The sequence below is a fragment of the Procambarus clarkii genome, chromosome 23 (genome assembly GCF_040958095.1).
Source record: "Procambarus clarkii isolate CNS0578487 chromosome 23, FALCON_Pclarkii_2.0, whole genome shotgun sequence".
In the NCBI taxonomy this organism is placed as follows: Eukaryota; Metazoa; Arthropoda; class Malacostraca; order Decapoda; family Cambaridae; genus Procambarus; species Procambarus clarkii.
Window position 1 is genome coordinate 25,345,367 of NC_091172.1, and position 21,779 is coordinate 25,367,145.

At 48.3% G+C, this 21,779-nt stretch overlaps 1 protein-coding gene across 1 annotated transcript; it reads right to left on the reverse strand.

Annotated features, from left to right (window-relative positions):
• Nucleotides 1–4,182: 4,182 nt before the first annotated feature.
• Nucleotides 4,183–21,384, reverse strand: LOC123763926 (uncharacterized). Its single transcript, XM_045751243.2, has 4 exons — nucleotides 21,069–21,384; nucleotides 9,211–10,057; nucleotides 5,727–7,004; nucleotides 4,183–4,797 (listed from the first exon to the last, which is right to left on the reverse strand). Coding segments are annotated over exons 1-4 (2,586 nt in total). The 5' UTR covers nucleotides 21,070–21,384; the 3' UTR covers nucleotides 4,183–4,337.
• Nucleotides 21,385–21,779: the final 395 nt, after the last annotated feature.

Below are 21,779 nucleotides of genomic sequence, written 5' to 3' on the forward strand. Positions count from 1 at the left end.
TTCCCTACCTAGAACAAAAAGTTCCAAATAGCACAGGCTATGGTGAGCCCGTAGTGGACTTGGTATCCGTGGTGCTATCGAGCTGTTAGGTGGCGTCCCATCACCTGAAGGACCCCGGCGTCCCATCACCTGAAGGACCCCGGCGTCCCATCACCTGAAGGACCCCGGCGTCCCATCGCCTGAAGGACCCCGGCGTCCCATCACCTGAAGGACCCCGGCGTCCCATCACCTGAAGGACCCCGGCGTCCCATCACCTGAAGGACCCCGGCGTCCCATCACCTGAAGGACCCCGGCGTCCCATCACCTGAAGGAACCCGGCGTCCCATCACCTGAAGGACCCCGGCGTCCCATCACCTGAAGGACCCCGGCGTCCCATCACGGCCCTTCCATCAGGTGTGGCAAGTACTGATATTTTATATTCTCTTTTCATATTAAATAAATTTTTCCCCAGGTGCATATCAAATATTTATTTAGATTCGGTTTAGTAATATTTTTGACGAAGCCTATTGTGAGTTATATAAACCATATATAATATTTTTTTGTATTAGGCTTGGGAACAGTATAGTAAATCTTTAGGTACGAAATATCTCTCGTGTTCCAACAGACACAGATTGTATTCCTGAACTAAAACAGGAATACAATAGTGGGTTACCCATGATTCCTACACAATGTATGAACATATCTTCTAATGTTCATAGCTATCTGTTTGTTCTAAACATATCTGTTTAGCATACCTTCTAATGGTAGAAGGTATGCTAAACAGCATCTGAGATAAAGAATAATATAATATTGGCATAATGAGGAATATCCTCGTATCCTTAGTGAAGTTGTTTATCTAATGGTAGAAGTTAACAATTAGGAATATCATAACATAATATAGATTTGCCGTGTTTAAACTGCCGCTAAAGAAATTATATGTATACATACTGTGAGGTGAAAAGGTTCTTGTTATAATTTTACGAGATTACAGTAACATGATGTGCAATATTGTCATACTAAATATAGTTGTGGTTGGGATTTTCCACATATCCTTGGGACTCTGTTGCATATATTCATGTTGACTGTATTGTGATATTACCTGCCCAGCCTCAGGCGACGCTCTTCCAAAGATGCAGTCGTTAATTTTAATGTACCGTGTAACCAAATCTACAGTTTCTGAAATATAAATTAATATTAATTAGTGTGTAATATATTTTTATGTATAGTTAGGGCCTAGGATAAGTTAAGGTTAGGTTTGTTAGTTCTGAGGGCAATTATATGTATATATTTGAAGCTCGTGGGTGGTTATCTTGAGATGATTTCGGGGCTTTAGTGTCCCGCGACCCGGTCCTCGACTAAGCCTCCACCCCCAGGAAGCAGCCCAACTCCCAGGTACCTATTTACTGCTAGGTAACAGGGGAATCAGGGTGAAAGAAACTCTGCCCATTGTTTCTCGCCGGCGCCCGTGATCGAACCCGGGACCACAGGATCACGCGTGCAGTGTTCTGTCCGCTCAGCCACCGGCTCACCACCGGGTGAAGCATTTATATATATGCGCGATTCCAACAGAAGTCGTCAATGAAACACTGATCCAGAAATGTTCGAACGTTATCAGATGTGAGTCGTGTGTAAAGTGTTTTTCATTCATAAACAAGGGGTTTGGCAGCTGGATTAATGAGCATTTGGCCTTTGTTTTTGACAGGCTGAGTATCATACATTAAGTCTTGCTAATATTTAGGGAAAGCCTATTGACAACAAACTATTTAGGAAGTTTTATCTAATTCTGTAATTAACGTGTTGTAATGTAATGTCACAGTTTTTGACTGTGATATATAAAGTATTGTCAACAAAAAAGTATGGTTTAGTCATTGTCGAAACTTTGCAAATATCATTTGTGTAGGGTTGATAAGAGAAGAGGTCCCAGAGTTGTATTGAACTTGAATAGTAGTATTATATGGGTGAGTCATATGCTCTATTCGATATAGAAAGAAATCATTTGGGGGTTTCACTGTGGTCGGAACAATTAAAACATTCCTCCTTTTTTATGGGAGGAGGAAATTCCTACTTTCCCATCTCGTCAAAAGCAAAATAGTGAAATAATAAGCAAAAGTCTATTCCCTGTATATCATTATGTAGCTTAGTAAGATTTCTTAATGTTATCCTTGTGTTAGGAGGCTACGAAAAGAAAATACCATTTTCAGCGTCTAGCACCCACATTATAATAGTTATTTTTTTGCTTACAATAAATGTTAATTTCCTTATTATTTGTTGTTTGTTTATGTAATTTCACGAGAAAAAAGTATTTTGTTTAAGAGTAATTTTTTTTTTGTTAATGCAGTGGACCTGCAGGTTAACCAAGCTTTTCTCTGCCTCTCACTGTGGAAACTCAAGGTTTGGATTAGAAGCGAGGCAACTGTTGCCCTTGACCGGTCTTCACTCACTTAGAATTCACCTAAAAAAACTCGTCGCATAAATTTAACATTTGATGCAACAGTATATCTCTCTCCATACTCAGTGATTCATCTTTCAGAAGATAAAGCAGTGAATGTTTCATTGTTCTCTCCTTTTTAACAATCCGAGGTTTTGAGTATTACTCATTGGATGTTTTGACGTTATCCTGCTTCATAATAAGTGTCACAGTTACGTCATGGTAAATATCCCCTCCCAAAAAACCTGGTATCAATGATTCATTGATTTTAAGCTGACCTGTATGTTGTAGCTAATGTGGAATGACCCCCAGACACCGGTCAGAGTATCCTCTGGTTTGGCTGACTTATCTTGCTGAGGGATTTTCTCTAAGGAGATCTTTTCTTCTGGACACACAATAAAAAAATATGACTATAAATAAATAGGACAATGCTAGGCGCAAGTTATTTTTTTTTTAAGAACACTAAGCAGTGTTCTTGTTAACAGGCTGGAGAGAGATGCAACACTCTCCTCTTTCTTCTAGGGGAGAGTGACGAAGATCTATTGCTCCCGGCTGCCTATTGTGTTTAATGCACAATTAATTGATTCTCTTTAATAAAGCTAATTGAGGTCCAGTACATTAGTAACGGAGGTTTCGATTGTAATTTCCTTTGATTGTTAATTAATAATAATAATACAGATAATTCATTCGTTTTTAAATACTTTTTAATAAACTGAATTTACGGCTAATAATTTAGCTGAGCAGATTTCTGAAGATTAAGTAATGATTCAAAAATGGGAAACACGTTGGAGTTTCTTCAACTTTTCACACACATACATTTTCTAGTTTCGATGTCTATCTGTTTACTTCCTTCTACTAAACATTATTCTTGAGGCATTGCGATAGCTATTAGAGGAGTTTAATAAATTTAGTGCAATTTATGTGTGAAAAGATAAGTATGGTCATCGTGTAGCTGTTAACACGCGCTTAAATTCCATCAACTTTAAACACCTACAATCCGGGAAACTTTGAATGCGTGGCTGTTCTGGAGTCGCGTAGGCCATGATAGGACTTATGTTGGATATTTGAATATGTTCTATAGTTGGAAAAACTCTAAACTCCACTACGGGCTCACCATATCCCGTGCTACTTACAACTTTTTGTTCCAAGTAGCTGAATCTAAAACAACAACAACATAGCATTTACAATTGTTTTGTACAATTATTTTCTTTCTTATTTTTAGGATTAATTATTTTCTCTAAAAAATTAAACAAGTCTAAGGGAAATGGCCCCCATATAAATATAACACCTGAAGGCTTAATACTACACATGTGCAGGCGATGAGTCACAATAACGTGGCTAAAGTATGCTGACCACACACTAGAAGGTGAAGGGACGACGACGTTTCGGTCCGTCCTGGATCATTCTCAAGTCGACTTGAGAATGGTCCAGGACGGACCGAAACGTCGTCGTCCCTTCACCTTCTAGTGTGTGGTCTGGTCAACACTACACATGTATTTTGAGATGGAAAGATAACGAAGCAGGTTCATGAAATGTTTAGTTTAATCATTGTGTTTGCAAATTACATTCTACATGAATGTCTTTTAATGTTATATTATTGTGGTTCCAGTTCCTGTAGAGTGATAATGTGAGTTTGTTTAACATATTATATATATTATTTGATGATATTTAGCACTTTGTTAATATCAGGCGTCGTCTGACGAAGAAAATATGATACAGACAAAACACTATTTAATATTTAATTTGTTAAGATAAGGACAATATATGAAACGAAATATACTTTTCATTTTATTGAGATGGATTTTGAGAATATATCCCAAAGGACCTCTAAAAGCCTCTTATATGGCATTTGTTATATTATGTCAAGCTTGGTTGTTGGTTCCCGTGAATCAAGATGGTTAGGCTACTTTGCCTCACTATGGCCAGGAGCCTAGTGAGAAGCCTTATCAACAACACCAAACTCCACCATATCATCCAACACACTACACATCCATGTCACCAGATGAGGGTATCGGGCCACCATACTTTTGATCTTCTCCTCCCGCTGCTTCATCCACTCCTCCCCGACCTGGGTGAAGTCTGGCATGTCGCTTGCGTCGACCAGAGTAGTGGGCAGGACAGAGGCGGCCTGCATCAGGCCAAATATGTTTCTCTTGTGGTACTCCTGCAGGAGCGCGTCGTAGGTGAAGGGGAGAGCGGCGTCCCGTGCCTTCATGACACTGGTGAAGGAGGCGAAGTAAGCATGCAGGAGGTGGCTGAAGCTGGCTGACCTGACCTCTCCGCTGATGCTCGAGTAAACGACGGTGTTGAGGTCGAGGGCCGGTGATCCTCGACGACACCACTGCATGTCGACGAGAACAACATCAATGGGACGACCTGATTCGTCGTATCTGTGGAGGCAAAGATCACGTCACGACCGGCGTCAAAGCTCTGATTTAACCTGATGCATCCGGTTAATAGTTATATGCAACAAGCATTTTCGATAATTTGTTGACATAAAACATTCTTGTCACGAACATCACATCCGAGCTAAAGTATTTTACAGTAAATCACCACTTTTTGCATTTTGGCAACTGAAGTGTCTATTGTGAAAATAATGAGGGTACATGTATATGATTTCTCCATTTTCAAGTGTTCAGAGAGGCACCCCCATCCCCATGCAAGTTAATTTTAAGTAATGTTCTTTCTCTGTTGTGTGAATTTATGTTCCTCAAAGTTAAAATAATATGAAACGGTGAACGTATCCCCCTTAGTTCGTAAATGTATTTGTGAACGTGTCGGTGAACTTATCCAATCTATCATAATCTATCTGGTGCCACTGTCGGACTGTGTGTGTGTATTTATCTAGTTGTGCTTGCGGGGGTTAAGCTCTGTTGTTTCGGCCCGCCTCTCAACTGTCAATTAATCACTGTATGTGTGTGTGTGTGTGTGTGTATTCACTACTTGTGCCCGCAGAATCCAACTGCTAGCTCTTGGACCCCTTGATTCTAACTGTCGGTTGTCTAATGTATTGACTCCCGACCTATGGGTAAGGCTCGCCTCAAGTTTGGCCGCCAACCTTCGAAAACCGTAGATGTTTTCTCTTATATAGTTGTTTTATGTAACCAATAAAGAATTATTGCCAGAGCTCTTGGAGACACAGTAGATCATGTTATGTGTAATGAACTGTTATATGTGGTTTGTATTATTAAATATTGGTATAGTTATAGTTATTCTTTATACCTCATAATTTGACTGAACATTCTAATGTTTATTATTAATATTTGTTATCCTGATTGCAAGTGTTGTTACAATTATAATTCAATATAGCGTGGCTCACCTGAAGAGAAAGTTGCCAGTCCAACAGTCTCCATGACACAGGACAGCAAACGGATCCTGCGACTTGATCTGCTCCTTGAAGACATCCATAATCCTGGGAGCCAGAGCCTTCAGCCAAGTCAGGACCTCTTCATATCCATCGACTGTCTCGACTGCTTTCACTAGAATGTTGATGTCGTTCTGCATCACCTGGCCAATTTCCCTCTCAGCCCCCTCGGAGTAGTTAGACCAGTCCTTCGTCAGGAAGGAGTATTCCTCCGCCAGGTTTCCAGATGGGAGTTTGGTCTGAAGAAGGTAGGAGGCGGCATGAAGCCTTGCGAGCTCCAGGAAGACCAGTTCGGCATGGGCGGCATCAAGGCCATTTTTACGATCAACCATTTTGAACCCAAGTTGGGTGACGTCCTCCATAATGAGCACCTCAGCATTCTCCTCCAGACTGTGGAAGTTGTACCGAGGAAGTCGTAAAGGCTCTAGGTTGGCAGACTTTAGTTCAGCATTGAGCAATGGCACAAGCATACTGTAGAACAGACACTCTTTCTCAAATGCCATGTTAGCAAAATCTTTCATGCCATTCACAAATTCTTGCTTAGCTTTCACGACGTATGCCACCTCGAGGTTCTGGCCATCCTGAGAGAAAGACACATTGAGACGGTTCACAGTGCACATAAAGTTGTCGCCCTTCTTAGTGAACTCTTCAGTGGTCCACGAGATCAGGGTGGTCCCACTGCCCTTGTCCTGCCTCAGAGCTGCCTTCACCTGTGCCTCTGTCACCTGATCTAACTTTTCTTCCACCTGCAACTTTTGGCATACTGGATCTGCCTGGTGACTACCATTCCCAACAACACCAAACTCTATCATATCATCGAGCGTACTACACATCCACGTCACCAGAAGAGGGCATCGTGTCACTATAGTTTTGATCGTCTCCTCCCGCTGCTTCATCCACTCCTCCCCCATCTGGGTGTAGTCTGGGGTGTCGTCTGCCTCGACCAAAGCGGTTGGTAGATAGGCAGCGGCGACCAGCAGGCCAAATATGTTTCTCTTGTGGTACTCCTGCAGGAGCGCGTCGTAGGTGAAGGGGAGAGCGGCGTCCCGTGCCTTCATGACACTGGTGAAGGAGGCGAAGTAAGCATGCAGGAGGTGGCTGAAGCTGGCTGACCTAACCTCTCCGCTGATGCTCGAGTAAACGACGGTGTTGAGGTCGAGGGCCGGTGATCCTCGACGACACAACTGCATGTCGACGAGAACGACCTCAATGGGACGACCTGATTCGTTATACCTGTGTAAACAAAGATCACGTTATGACTGGAGTTAAGACTCTCATATTTAACGTAATATATCCAGGCTCGGTATTTTACTGGAAATCTCTCAGTCCACATTTTGGTTAATGGACATGTTATCGTGTTACACATTAACGGACATTCAATGATTTTACTGCACATTATCCTGCTTCTCGAAGCTGTTCTTAATTCTTGTTATCGTGCAACAATGGTCCATTGTTCTACAGCTGTTCAGTGAGTTTCTTTAACAAAATTCAAAATAATATGACCATTCAGCATCATCAGATCAGCTCTTGTCATTCCCTGCCCCACAAGTCACTTTACAGCATGGCACGAATATCCATATATTTTCTAATGTATTTAAAACACTGTTGTTTTATAGAGAAATACACTTAACCCCAAGCTAGTAAATCGCCAATTCATCCTGTAGCTTTAGTATATATATGGTACGAATACAGTCCAATCTACAGCCTCCAGACCCTTGTATTACACGTAAAATACACCCAAATAAAATAAAAAAAAGCCCCAAAACCTCAAATAACCTCATAATCAGTCCTATTTCCTTGGAACAACCCCAGTCCTTAATCACATGTAACCTTACCTCAGTACCGGTTGACCACCGGTTCCCACAGTGGAAACCGGGTTCTGGGAAGTGTGAGACACTTCAGGTGAGTGTTGTTGCTGTGACAACACTTCACCTCCACTACAACCACTGTAGGCTCTGTCATCTGCTAACTGGTGATAATGCTTGCAGAGGATGCCAGGGAAAAAGTAAGATCCCTGTATTTTATAGCTAAGTGTTTGTAAATATAGACAAATTCCATTCAAGTTACTAACTTAGGAATCTTTATTGTTTGTACTTCAATTAAGTTTGATCTTGAGCAAGTTAAAGTAAATTTCTCCAGAGTGTCAGTTCTCCCTTGTTTCCAATTATTATTATTATCCCTTGTTTTCCCCTGTTATTATTGTTATTATTCTTGGCCCTTGTGCTTATGATCACTTATGTCCCTGTAGTTTACGGTGCGGCAGAGTGAGTAAGGTTATCTTGCTCCCATTTCCAGAAACCAGTAGTTAAAGCGGGCAGTAAGGCACGAATAACTCGCGGTGACATGACAGTTAGTGAAGGTCTTCCTAGTTATTACTTCCTATTTATGCATATGCTATTGAGTCATTCAGGCCTAACCCCCTCACCCTGCTCCCTCCTTCCCATTAAAGAACGTGGCACTCTTTACATACAGTCGTTAATGTGGCACTCATTACCAACTGCCATTAGAGTGGCACTTATTACCAACAGCCGTTAATGTGATCCCCTCTTGTTCAGGGGCCAGGCTTGTACTTTACCTCAGACGTGTTGTAGCGTGGCAACAAGAATGTTTTATGTCAACAAATTATCGAAAATGCTTGTTGCATATAACTATTAAGAATGATAGCCAGAGAGTAGTTAGGGGCACTGTAGTGTAGATGGTGTTAAGGGTAATACGCAGCTGTATGTGGCTTGTGTTATTAAATAGTAAATCAATACTAAATGAGGTACCCAGTAGGGCCTAGGGCAACCCCCAAAAGGTTGCTCCATGGGGGGGGGGGTCGAACCTTCACTAACGTCATTTTTGCGTGTTAATAGGGCTTTAAAACCTCTTTAACTACCGGTTTTTGGATAATGACCCCGACCCACTGATGTCAGTCACCTTTCTCCCCCACACTAGTCACCCTGCAAAAACATCTCGGGCCGCATTCACGAAGCAGGTACGCAAGCACTTACGAACCTGTACATCTTTTCTCAATCTTTGGCGGCTTTGTTTGCAATTATTAAACAGTTAATGAGCTCTGAAGCACCAGGAGGCTGTTTATAACAATAGCAACAGTTGATTGGCAAGTTTTCATGCTTGTAAACTTTAATAAATGTAACCATAGCCGTTAAATATTAAGGAAAGATATATATGTTCGTAAGTACTTGCGAAACTACTTCGGGAATCTGCCCCCTGGCCTCCAACTTGGGACACACAGAAATGCTGTTTGACAGATATAGATTGGTAGAATTCAGGTTAATCCTTATTTGATGGCTCAGCTCGTGGTAATGAGAACCACCAACATTGTAACGTTTATGAACAATGTTGTTTTATCATTGTACTGTTATATCACAGGTCCAGCAAAGGCTTTTATGCATTTTTTAAGAAACAAATTATAATTAAACATGGCGTGGCTCACCTGAACAGGAAGTTGTTAGTCCAACAGTCTCCATGACAGATGACAGCAAACGGATCCTGCGTCTTCATCTGCTCCTTGAAGACATCCACAGTCCTGGGTGCCAGAGCCTTCAGCCAAGTCAGGACCTCTTTATATCCATCGACTGTCTCCACCACTTTCACTAAAATGTTCACATCGCTCTGGAACAATGGACCTATTTCCCTCTCAGCCCCCTCGGAGAAGTTAAACCATTCCTTCGTCAGGAAGGAGTATTCCTCCGCCAGGTTTCCAGATGGGAGTTTGGTCTGAAGGAGGTAGGAGGCGGCATGAAGTCTTGCGAGCTCCAGGAAGACCAGTTCGGCATGGGCGGCATCAAGGCCATTTTTACGATCAACCATTTTGAACCCAAGTTGGGTGACGTCCTCCATAATGAGCACCTCAGCATTCTCCTCCAGACTGTGGAAGTTGTACCGAGGAAGTCGTAAAGGCTCTAGGTTGGCAGACTGCAGTTCAGCATTGAGCAATGGCACCAGGATACTGTAGAACAGACACTCTTTCTCAAACATAATGTTATTTAATTCTTTCATGCCATCCACAAATTCTTGCTTAGCTTTCACGACGTATGCCACCTCGAGGTTCTGGCCATCCTGAGAGAAAGACACATTGAGACGCTTCAGAGTGCCCATAAAGTTGTCGCCCTTCTTAGTGAGGTCTTGAGTGGTCCACGAGAGCAGGGTGGCCCCACTGCCCTTGTCCTGCCTCAGAGCTGCCTTCACCTGTGCCTCTGTCAAAGGACTGGATTTCTTTTCCACTTGCGGTTGAGGTCTCTCGAAGTCTTCCAGCTCATCTTGTGCTCCTTTGTCACTCACTGCAAAAGTAAACAAAATAATTTTGTAGTCTTCATATTGAAACTTGGAGGAAATCCAAGAAATGTAGCTCATGCAAGTATGCAAATTTGCATGAGCTACATGCTTAAGTTTTTCAGTCTAAATGATCAAGCTTAATAATGTTAACTACATTAATTTGATAAAATTTAATTGGTCCATCAAATCAAATAACAGATAAGAGGTATAAAGGGAAAGTTATATCTGTGGACAACATTTCACTGTGCACAGAGTTGTCTCAACTCTAAATATACCCACATAGCTGGGTAACTTCCTGAACCCCAACCAACTCTCAACAAGCAGATCATAGTTTAATGTCTGAACTTTCATCCCGTTTTCTGCCTGGGTTCGAACCTTGGGCAAGGATGGACGACTGGGTAATGCAGGCGATGAGTCATAATAACGTGGCTATAGTATGTTGACCAGACCACACACTAGAAGGTGAAGGGACGACGACGTTTCGGTCCGTCCTGGACCATTCTCAAGTCGAATAACTGGGTAATAATGCTTAACTCTTCACCCCCTGGTCACCCCCTGGTTTAGGAGCTGGTTGTAAACCACTTGGCAGATCGCGTTCCAAGGTAAAACTACCAGGGGTACAGCTTTAGATGAACTACCTCAAGCACAAAGTCTAAGCATACTAACAAGTCAAACTGTAATGATATATTAAGACCTAATCACCACAACTCATGTACACACAGTTTTCCTTAAAGAGGTAACACAAGATGACAACATAAAAATCAATATATATGTGACAACATAATTAAAACCCATTAAAGTTATTGTGTATATATTGTGGGGTGAATGTGGGTCAAGGCGCGCGGGCCGGGAGCCACACACGTGACTAAACACACATGTGGCTAAACAGATCAAGGGGACGTTAAACGCAGCGACTGACTCCTGTTTATTGACGCTAATGGCAACGGTTCTCCGAACTCCGCTCGGTTAATGGTCGTCCTTGTCTCGTGCTGGGAACAGCGGACATGAAGATGTAGCAAGTGTTCCTCCCTTGACCTTGGTGTAGAGAGCGAGGAACGTCCGCTTGATGGATGGCCAGCTTAAAGTGACTGAACATTTCATGCGCTGAAATGAGTGTATTTATTATTAGCCTAGCAGCTAAGCTCATGTCTCGTATGATGTGTGATATAGGTCTAGTTGCATATCTTCTTCTTGAGAATAGGTGCAGTTTGCATGAAGGGTTCACCCTCCCGATGACTGCACCACGACATATGTAGGGAGACGCGATGACGTTGAGAAGAAAGTCAAAAGTGGTAGATTTTTTACTTTCTTGATTTTTATGTTCTATATCATCTTGTGTTGCATAGTGTGTTGCATAGTAGTTGCATATGCCATAGCTGTTTGTGATGCAAGCCTAGCTGTTATTGTCACAGATCACATGGTTGATTGTGTCCTTATCTTGAGGTTATCATGAGATGTTTTCGGGGCTTAGCGTCACCGCGGCCCGGTCCTCGACCAGGCCTCCTTTTTTGTTACACACACCTCAGGAAGCAGCCCGTAGCAGCTTTCTAACTCCCAGGTACTTATTTACTGCTAGGTAACAGGGGCATCAGGGTGAAAGCAACTCTGTCTTGCAGACAATGTCGACAGATGCAGCTTCTCGCTTCACCACTTACAAAGGACAAAACAGGAACAACATCATAACCTGTTTCTTCCTCCTTTTAACCACTTGGTCTAGACGGTAGAGCGACGGTCTGGCTTCATGCAGGTCGGCGTTCAATCCCCGACCGTCCACAAGTGGTTGGGCACCATTCCCTACCCCCCTTCCCCCCCCAGGCCCATCCCCAGCCCTTATCCTGACTCCTTCCAAGTGCTGTATAGTCGTAATGGCTTGGCGTTTTCCCTTGATAGTTCCTTCCTTCCTCTTAAGGGTGGCTGTACCAACCTGTCCTCCTTGAAAGAAAGTCGCATTTCGCTCGTAGGCTTTATTTACATCAGGCCAAAAATTGTCGTACTTGAAATTGGAAGCGGCTGGCGAAAGTGACGTACTGTCCCGTTTTCTGTTTTGGGTCCTCTGGTAATTTAGGTAGACTATACGTCAAAAATGCGACGTTCTATAAGGAGGACCGGTTGTATGTACTCGGAGGAGCGAGGTATATACTCACACTTCTGGATGTAAGTGTGTTGAGGTATACACACTTCTGGATGTAAGTGTGTTGAGGTATACACACTTCTAGATATAAGTGTGTTGAGGTATACACACTTCTAGATATAAGTGTGTTGAGGTATACACACTTCTGGATGTAAGTGTGTTGAGGTATACACACTTCTGGATGTAAGTGTGTTGAGGTATACACACTTCTGGATGTAATAGTGTTGAGGTATACACACTTCTGGATGTAATAGTGTTGAGGTATACACACTTCTGGATGTAAGTGTGTTGAGGTATACACACTTCTGGATGTAAGTGTGTTGAGGTATACACACTTCTGGATGTAAGTGTGTTGAGGTATACACACTTCTAGATATAAGTGTGTTGATTGCTGCTGCCCTTGAGAGCGCAGGTGAGAACGCTGCTGTTTCTCCGCCTCGTCATCGTAAACGGGTCCAAGGCAGCAAGAAACTGATCGCATAGCACGACATTATTCACTCGCGACCTTCAAGAGGCACTCCCGGGCGGTGAGTGAGTGACGGCCGCCGCCACAGGCACTCTGGGAGGCCCTGGTCGTGTCCTCTCCCTCACCTCAGTCACCTGTTTGATGCTTCATATTGCTGGTATGATGATTATCATTTATAATGTGATTATCATTATCATCACTGAACCACAAGGGCATTGATGAGGGTTCGAACCTAGGCGTTGGATGCTCCCAGACGCGCTCTAGTCAACTGTACCGCGACATGGTATATAAGAATTACAACCTGGAGGGCTGTCTACTGCCCGCAGGTTGGGGGCAGTAGTAGTAGTGAAGTACTACTAGGGAAGTTGTCAGAGGGGAAAACTATTTGGTTGACAGAGCCTGAGTGCATGGGGGGGGGGGGGGGAAGGAAGGAATTATCAGGGGAAAGCGCCAAGCCATTACGACTATATAGCACTGGGAAGGGGTCAGGATAAGGATTTGGGAAGGGACGGGGGGGGGGGAAGGAATGGTGCTTCAACCACTTGGACGGTCGGAGATTGAACGCCGATCTGCATGAAGCGAGACCGTCGCTCTACCGTCCACCCAAAATGGTTGGGGGGGGGGGAATGGTGGAAAACCACAGTGCTGGTATTTCCTCTCTTCTTCTTCTGGATCCTGTAAGCTCATTTCCAATGCCCACGGGTATCCAAGCCTGATACGGTGGAAATGTACTCGTGTCCGTCTGTGGTTCCCTGTCATCAAAACAAGTGGTTCCCGTCCTGATGTTACAGCCACTGTATAATGGTCACTGTGCATCTTCCGTGTTGCTCTAATAAGGTGCTTATCTATGCTAGACTCTGTGGTTTGTTATGACAATATCCGCATTACTCCTCTTAATTACAGATTTTGGAGCTTCGTCTAACAGTGGCATTTCCTGGTAATCCTTCACGACGTGGCAGCCAGTTCATAAGTATACAATGACCGTGGCATTTGAGCGTTTGCGTTAATGTTATGCACTAATTCTGTCTGAAATCTGCCTCCACCTCCTCTTCCTCCCTGACTTCCTCATGACGTCTATGCTAAGTGAGGACTGATTCGTTGACCAGACCACGCACTAGAAGGTGAAGGGACGACGACGTTTCGGTCCGTCCTGGACCATTCTCAAGTCGATTGTCAATCGACAATCGATTGTCATTCACAATCGACTTGAGAATGGTCCAGGACGGACCGAAACGTCGTCGTCCCTTCACCTCCTAGTGTGTGGTCTGGTCAACATACTTTAGCCACGTTATTGTGACTCATCGCCTGCATGAGGACTGATTCACTGCCCTACCAAATGTCTGAGCACTCTTAGGCCGGGTGAAATTCACCTCCCTCTAACGAAGGTCGTAAAATAGTTCCCCCAGGTGGGCTCAGGGGGATACTTTATAATATCTACATGAGCTTTGTGGTCAACCTTATCCTGTCAGCCTCAGAACACCGTGTATAAGGTGCCCTTTGTGGCATTGCCCGCAGGGTATCTCCTCGTCCTTCAGGGCAGGACTTCATGTGACCAGGTCAGTGATACGGCCCTGAAAGAAAGTTATCAGTCACCTGCTGATGGTCCCCGTCCAAGCACCCCACGCTGTGAGTCATGCAGAACTGATGTGTGTATTTCTTCCTAAGACAACCATTATTTGAGCTCATGGTTACTAAGAATTTGATATCTTTCAGAGACTGACGGTCTACGCGTCCAAGTATGCTAGTGGAGGCTGCAGAGCTTCACTTGACCTCGGCCACCTCCCTCCACCTGACCTTGACCGCTTGGCAACTTGGTTGACCTACAGTCAGGCCACCTACCTACCCATCCTCTCCCGGCTGGTAGGCTGGCAACACCACACAAACAAGCGTATATACTATAAGGGTGATATGCCAATAACATATTCGTCTTCCAAGAAGGGATTAATATTCATGAACGCGCTCATAATTATCACTCGCTCCTTGCGTGTATTTTTCTTTGTATCTGAAGTTTCCTTAAGACCACTGTCTCCCTAGTGACCTTGACGGGGGCAGGAAGTCGGCAGTTTGTCTCTATTTTTCCTGCGTAATTCTTCTATCAGGATTTTAAGCTGATTCAGACCCATATCTATCTATCCAAAGCTTCAATCCAGGGACCCCACAACAATGGTAACACTATTCAAATCACTGGTGCTGTCCGGTCCTGAGTATTGATCGGTACAAGTATCGGTACTCCAGGTAACCTCAAGGTAAGGTACTCACTTCACCTTTCAGAAAAAGTGAGATCTCCCAATTAGAGGGAATACAGAGAGCATATACGGCTCGCATAGAAACGATAAAACATCAGAATTATTGGGACCGTCTCAAAGCTCTCAAAATGTACTCTCTGGAAAGGAGTAGAGAAAGGTATCAAATAATATAAACATGGAAGACACTGGAAGGCCAGGTCCCAAATTTGCACATAGAATAACAACATACTGGAGCGAAAGATACGGAAGGAAATGCATAACAGAGGAGTAGAGGTGCCACAGGCACAGTCAGAGAGCACTGACTTAACATCAGAGGTCGACAGCTGTTCAACACCCTCCCAGCAAGCACTAGAAAGATTACCGGAACGAAGGTGGAGGTATTCAAGAGGCACTTGGACAAGTTCTTGTAAGACGTGCCGGACCAACCAGGCTGAGGTGGATATATGGGGGCCTTCGGGATGCTCCAAGCAACAGCCTGTTGGACCAAGTTATCACAAGTCGAGCCTGGCCTCAGGCCGGGCTCGGGGAGTAGAAGACCTCCCGAAACCCTCTCCAGGTATGCTCCAGGTAAAGCCAGATTTGACAAACCTTTGAAAAAAAAGGAAGGTTAGGAGGCAAGCCACAAGCTATAGTCCTCATTTCCCCGTAGTCACTGATAGGTAAGTACTATTATGTGTGCCAGAGTACGTTGAGATGACGTTCACGTATGGTAGCCGGTGTGGCCCCTCCCCTGGCACTCTGGCGGGGCGTGGTTGATGACCCTGGCACTCTGGCGGGGCGTGGTTGATGACCCTGGCACTCTGGCGGGGCGTGGTTGATGACCCTGGCACTCTGGCGGGGCGTGGTTGATGACCCTGGCACTCTGGCGGGGCGTGGTTGATGACCCTGGCACTCTGGCGGGGCGTGGTTGATGACCCTGGCACTCTGGCGGGCGTGGTTGATGACCCTGGCACTCTGGCGGGGCGTGGTTGATGACCCTGGCACTCTGGCGGGGCGTGGTTGATGACCCTGGCACTCTGGCGGGGCGTGGTTGATGACCCTGGCACTCTGGCGGGGCGTGGTTGATGACCCTGGCACTCTGGCGGGCGTGGTTGATGACCCTGGCACTCTGGCGGGGCGTGGTTGATGACCCTGGCACTCTGGCGGGGCGTGGTTGATGACCCTGGCACTCTGGCGGGGCGTGGTTGATGACCCTGGCACTCTGGCGGGCGTGGTTGATGACCCTGGCACTCTGGCAGGGCGTGGTTGATGACCCTGGCACTCTGGCGGGGCGTGGTTGATGACCCTGGCACTCTGGCGGGGCGTGGTTGATGACCCTGGCACTCTGGCGGGCGTGGTTAATGACCCTGGCACTCTGGCGGGCGTGGTTGATGACCCTGGCACTCTGGCGGGGCGTGGTTGATGACCCTGGCACTCTGGCGGGGCGTGGTTGATGACCCTGGCACTCTGGCGGGGCGTGGTTGATGACCCTGGCACTCTGGCGGGGCGTGGTTGATGACCCTGGCACTCTGGCGGGGCGTGGTTGATGACCCTGGCACTCTGGCGGGGCGTGGTTGATGACCCTGGCACTCTGGCGGGGCGTGGTTGATGACCCTGGCACTCTGGCGGGGCGTGGTTGATGACCCTGGCACTCTGGCGGGGCGTGGTTGATGACCCTGGCACTCTGGCGGGGCGTGGTTGATGACCCTGGCACTCTGGCGGGCGTGGTTGATGACCCTGGCACTCTGGCGGGCGTGGTTGATGACCCTGGCACTCTGGCGGGGCGTGGTTGATGACCCTGGCACTCTGGCGGGGCGTGGTTGATGACCCTGGCACTCTGGCGGGCGTGGTTGATGACCCTGGCACTCTGGCGGGGCGTGGTTGATGACCCTGGCACTCTGGCGGGGCGTGGATTGATGACTCTGGCACTCTGGCGGGGCGTGGTTGATGACCCTGGCACTCTGGCGGGCGTGGTTGATGACCCTGGCACTCTGGCGGGGCGTGGTTGATGACCCTGGCACTCTGGCGGGCGTGGTTGATGACCCTGGCACTCTGGCGGGCGTGGTTGATGACCCTGGCACTCTGGCGGGGCGTGGTTGATGACCCTGGCACTCTGGCGGGGCGTGGTTGATGACCCTGGCACTCTGGCGGGGCGTGGTTGATGACCCTGGCACTCTGGCGGGGCGTGGTTGATGACCCTGGCACTCTGGCGGGGCGTGGTTGATGACCCTGGCACTCTGGCGGGGCGTGGTTGATGACCCTGGCACTCTGGCGGGGCGTGGTTGATGACCCTGGCACTCTGGCGGGGCGTGGTTGATGACCCTGGCACTCTGGCGGGGCGTGGTTGATGACCCTGGCACTCTGGCGGGGCGTGGTTGATGACCCTGGCACTCTGGCGGGCGTGGTTGATGACCCTGGCACTCTGGCGGGCGTGGTTGATGACCCTGGCACTCTGGCGGGGCGTGGTTGATGACCCTGGCACTCTGGCGGGGCGTGGTTGATGACCCTGGCACTCTGGCGGGGCGTGGTTGATGACCCTGGCACTCTGGCGGGGCGTGGTTGATGACCCTGGCACTCTGGCGGGGCGTGGTTGATGACCCTGGCACTCTGGCGGGGCGTGGTTGATGACCCTGGCACTCTGGCGGGGCGTGGTTGATGACCCTGGCACTCTGGCGGGGCGTGGTTGATGACCCTGGCACTCTGGCGGGGCGTGGTTGATGACCCTGGCACTCTGGCGGGCGTGGTTGATGACCCTGGCACTCTGGCGGGGCGTGGTTGATGACCCTGGCACTCTGGCGGGGCGTGGTTGATGACCCTGGCACTCTGGCGGGGCGTGGTTGATGACCCTGGCACTCTGGCGGGCGTGGTTGATGACCCTGGCACTCTGGCGGGGCGTGGTTGATGACCCTGGCACTCTGGCGGGGCGTGGTTGATGACCCTGGCACTCTGGCGGGGCGTGGTTGATGACCCTGGCACTCTGGCGGGCGTGGTTGATGACCCTGGCACTCTGGCGGGGCGTGGTTGATGACCCTGGCACTCTGGCGGGGCGTGGTTGATGACCCTGGCACTCTGGCGGGCGTGGTTGATGACCCTGGCACTCTGGCGGGGCGTGGTTGATGACCCTGGCACTCTGGCGGGGCGTGGTTGATGACCCTGGCACTCTGGCGGGCGTGGTTGATGACCCTGGCACTCTGGCGGGGCGTGGTTGATGACCCTGGCACTCTGGCGGGGCGTGGTTGATGACCCTGGCACTCTGGCGGGCGTGGTTGATGACCCTGGCACTCTGGCGGGGCGTGGTTGATGACCCTGGCACTCTGGCGGGGCGTGGTTGATGACCCTGGCACTCTGGCGGGCGTGGTTGATGACCCTGGCACTCTGGTGGGGCGTGGTTGATGACCCTGGCACTCTGGTGGGGCGTGGTTGATGACCCTGGCACTCTGGCGGGCGTGGTTGATGACCCTGGCACTCTGGCGGGGCGTGGTTGATGACCCTGGCACTCTGGCGGGCGTGGTTGATGACCCTGGCACTCTGGCGGGCGTGGTTGATGACCCTGGCACTCTGGCGGGGCGTGGTTGATGACCCTGGCACTCTGGCGGGCGTGGTTGATGACCCTGGCACTCTGGTGGGGCGTGGTTGATGACCCTGGCACTCTGGTGGGGCGTGGTTGATGACCCTGGCACTCTGGCGGGCGTGGTTGATGACCCTGGCACTCTGGCGGGCGTGGTTGATGACCCTGGCACTCTGGCGGGCGTGGTTGATGACCCTGGCACTCTGGTGGGGCGTGGTTGATGACCCTGACACTCTGGTGGGCGTGGTTGATGACCCTGGCACTCTGGCGGGCGTGGTTGATGACCCTGGCACTCTGGTGGGGCGTGGTGGATGACCCTGGCACTCTGGTGGGCGTGGTTGATGACCCTGGCACTCTGGCGGGCGTGGTTGATGACCCTGGCACTCTGGTGGGGCGTGGTTGATGACCCTGGCACTCTGGTGGGGCGTGGTTGATGACCCTGGCACTCTGGCGGGCGTGGTTGATGACCCTGGCACTCTGGCGGGCGTGGTTGATGACCCTGGCACTCTGGTGGGGCGTGGTTGATGACCCTGACACTCTGGTGGGGCGTGGTTGATGACCCTGGCACTCTGGTGGGGCGTGGTTGATAACCCTGGCACTCTGGTGGGCGTGGTTGATGACCCTGGCACTCTGGTGGGGCGTGGTTGATGACCCTGGCACTCTGGTAGGGCGTGGTGGATGACCCTGGCACTCTGGTGGGCGTAGTTGATGACCCTGGCACTCTGGTGGGGCGTGGTTGATGACCCTGGCACTCTGGTGGGGCGTGGTTGATGACCCTGGCACTCTGGTGGGGCGTGGTTGATGACCCTGGCACTCTGGTGGGCGTGGTTGATGACCCTGGCACTCTGGTGGGCGTGGTTGATGACCCTGGCACTCTGGTGGGGCGTGGTTGATGACCCTGGCACTCTGGTGGGGCGTGGTTGATGACCCTGGCACTCTGGTGGGGCGTGGTTGATGACCCTGGCACTCTGGTGGGGCGTGGTTGATGACCCTGGCACTCTGGTGGGGCGTGGTTGATGACCCTGGCACTGGTGGGCGTGGTTGATGACCCTGGCACTCTGGTGGGGCGTGGTTGATGACCCTGGCACTCTGGTGGGGCGTGGTTGATGACCCTGGCACTGGTGGGGTGTGGTTGATGACCCTGGCACTCTGGTGGGCGTGGTTGATGACCCTGGCACTCTGGTGGGGCGTGGTTGATGACCCTGGCACTCTGGTGGGCGTGGTTGATGACCCTGGCACTCTGGTGGGGCGTGGTTGATGACCCTGGCACTCTGGTGGGGCGTGGTTGATGACCCTGGCACTCTGGTGGGGCGTGGTTGATGACCCTGGCACTCTGGTGGGGCGTGGTTGATGACCCTGGCACTCTGGTGGGGCGTGGTTGATGACCCTGGCACTCTGGTGGGGCGTGGTTGATGACCCTGGCACTCTGGTGGGGCGTGGTTGATGACCCTGGCACTCTGGTGGGCGTGGTTGATGACCCTGGCACTCTGGTGGGGCGTGGTTGATAACCCTGGCACTCTGGTGGGCGTGATTGATGACCCTGGCACTCTGGTGGGCGTGATTGATGACCCTGGCACTCTGGTGGGTGTGGTTGATAACCCTGGCACTCTGGCGGGCGTGGTTAATGACCCTGGCACTCTGGTGGGGCGTGGTTGATGACCCTGGCACTCTGGTGGGGCGTGGTTGATGACCCTGGCACTCTGGTGGGGCGTGGTTGATGACCCTGGCACTCTGGTGGGCGTGGTTGATGACCCTGGCACTCTGGCCGGACATCAACCACACCGGCCCACACAGTAGCTAATACCTTTCAGTTCTGGGACCAGTCTGGTGACACCTCTGAATCTTCTCTAACTCTGTCTAGTGTTTAACTAGGTATGGACTCCAGGCTGGAGTTGCATACTTCAGGATTGGTCTGACATAAGTGGTAGACAAGGACCTGACCGATTCCTTACACAAGTTTCTAAATTCAATTCTGATGTTGGTCAATCTATCACATGCCGCTGATGAGTGAGATGATTTACCATCCTTGCTTCATCTGTTCAGACAGGATGAGTAATCGTATCAGAGACAGCTGTTTAGTGTTCCCAGAAGATAAGGGGTTTCTCTTATCTGTTTTTCCCGTAAACTTTCTGCTCAAATGTGTTCTAATTAGATGCTCAGTCGATTGTGAATATTTCATGATATATCCCTTTTAAAGCAGCGCCTGAAGGAACCTGCCTGAAAGTATCAGCTACGGTCTTGAAACTGATGCTGGACCTCATAGTAACATTGACCACACATAATTTAGTTTAAATTTTATTGTGTAAATAGATAAATATTATTGTGTAAATAGATATACAAATAAATATCCCTAACAAATTTAATTATGTTGTCGAAAAGGCTCATCAATTAACAAATCATTCCACTGGAGTTACTGCCTTAAAATTAAGTCTTAGATGAAGATGCCGTCTTAAGTAAAAGATCACTGCAAGAAAGTGACTTGAGAAAGGTGCTATTGGAGCGTAAATTTTATGCAACCAAATACCAACATTTACACGACGTTGCCGTGGCAAATATATAAAAAACTAGTTTAAAAGAACTCATGAAACTTTTAGTATGGGCTCTCTGGGGCAACAACATGACTTACTGTTTGTCACAGATGTTGGAGATGTGCGCTGGCCGGCCACTGTGTGTGTGGTGCTGTGTAGTGTGGCGCCCGCCCTGCCTGACCCTGCCTTAATTCCTCTAGTCCGACACAAACAAGGGAGACAGAACTCGTACTGCCAGCCAAGTGTCTATGAAAAGTTCATTCTGACCAGAGGAATTCAGTCGTGGTTCGAGGGGGGGCCCCCTGTGTGCGAGCGTGCGCGTGGTTAGTGCTTACTGGGTGTTAGAGGAACATGAGTGGCAATTATGGCAGCATGCCATCTGGTGGAGAGGCAGTGCACTGCTGTACCCCAACCAGCCGAGAATATTATTACAGCTCCAGCGGTACCTAAACAATTACTTATTTTATTAATTACCCCCCTTGGACCTAGGTAACGATAACACTAAATTATGCTCTTATTTGAAGTGCTCTATAATCTCTGTTAGAACGGCCACGTCTAAACTGTCAAGTGCTTATAGTGAAATATGTAGCGGCCTTAGGTAAGGAGACGGTAGATCCTCAAGTTGATGCCGTGACAGTTTCCCGCGCGGAAAATGGCGTTATTATGACGCCAAAAACACCTGTAACTCTATGAACAGAACTCTTATATATCCTTAGATACAAAAAAAGGACAGGGCGTAAATTCGGGGGAAAAAAAGAATGAAAATAGCTTCACGACGATATCTAGATTGTGTTTTAAAATATACGAAA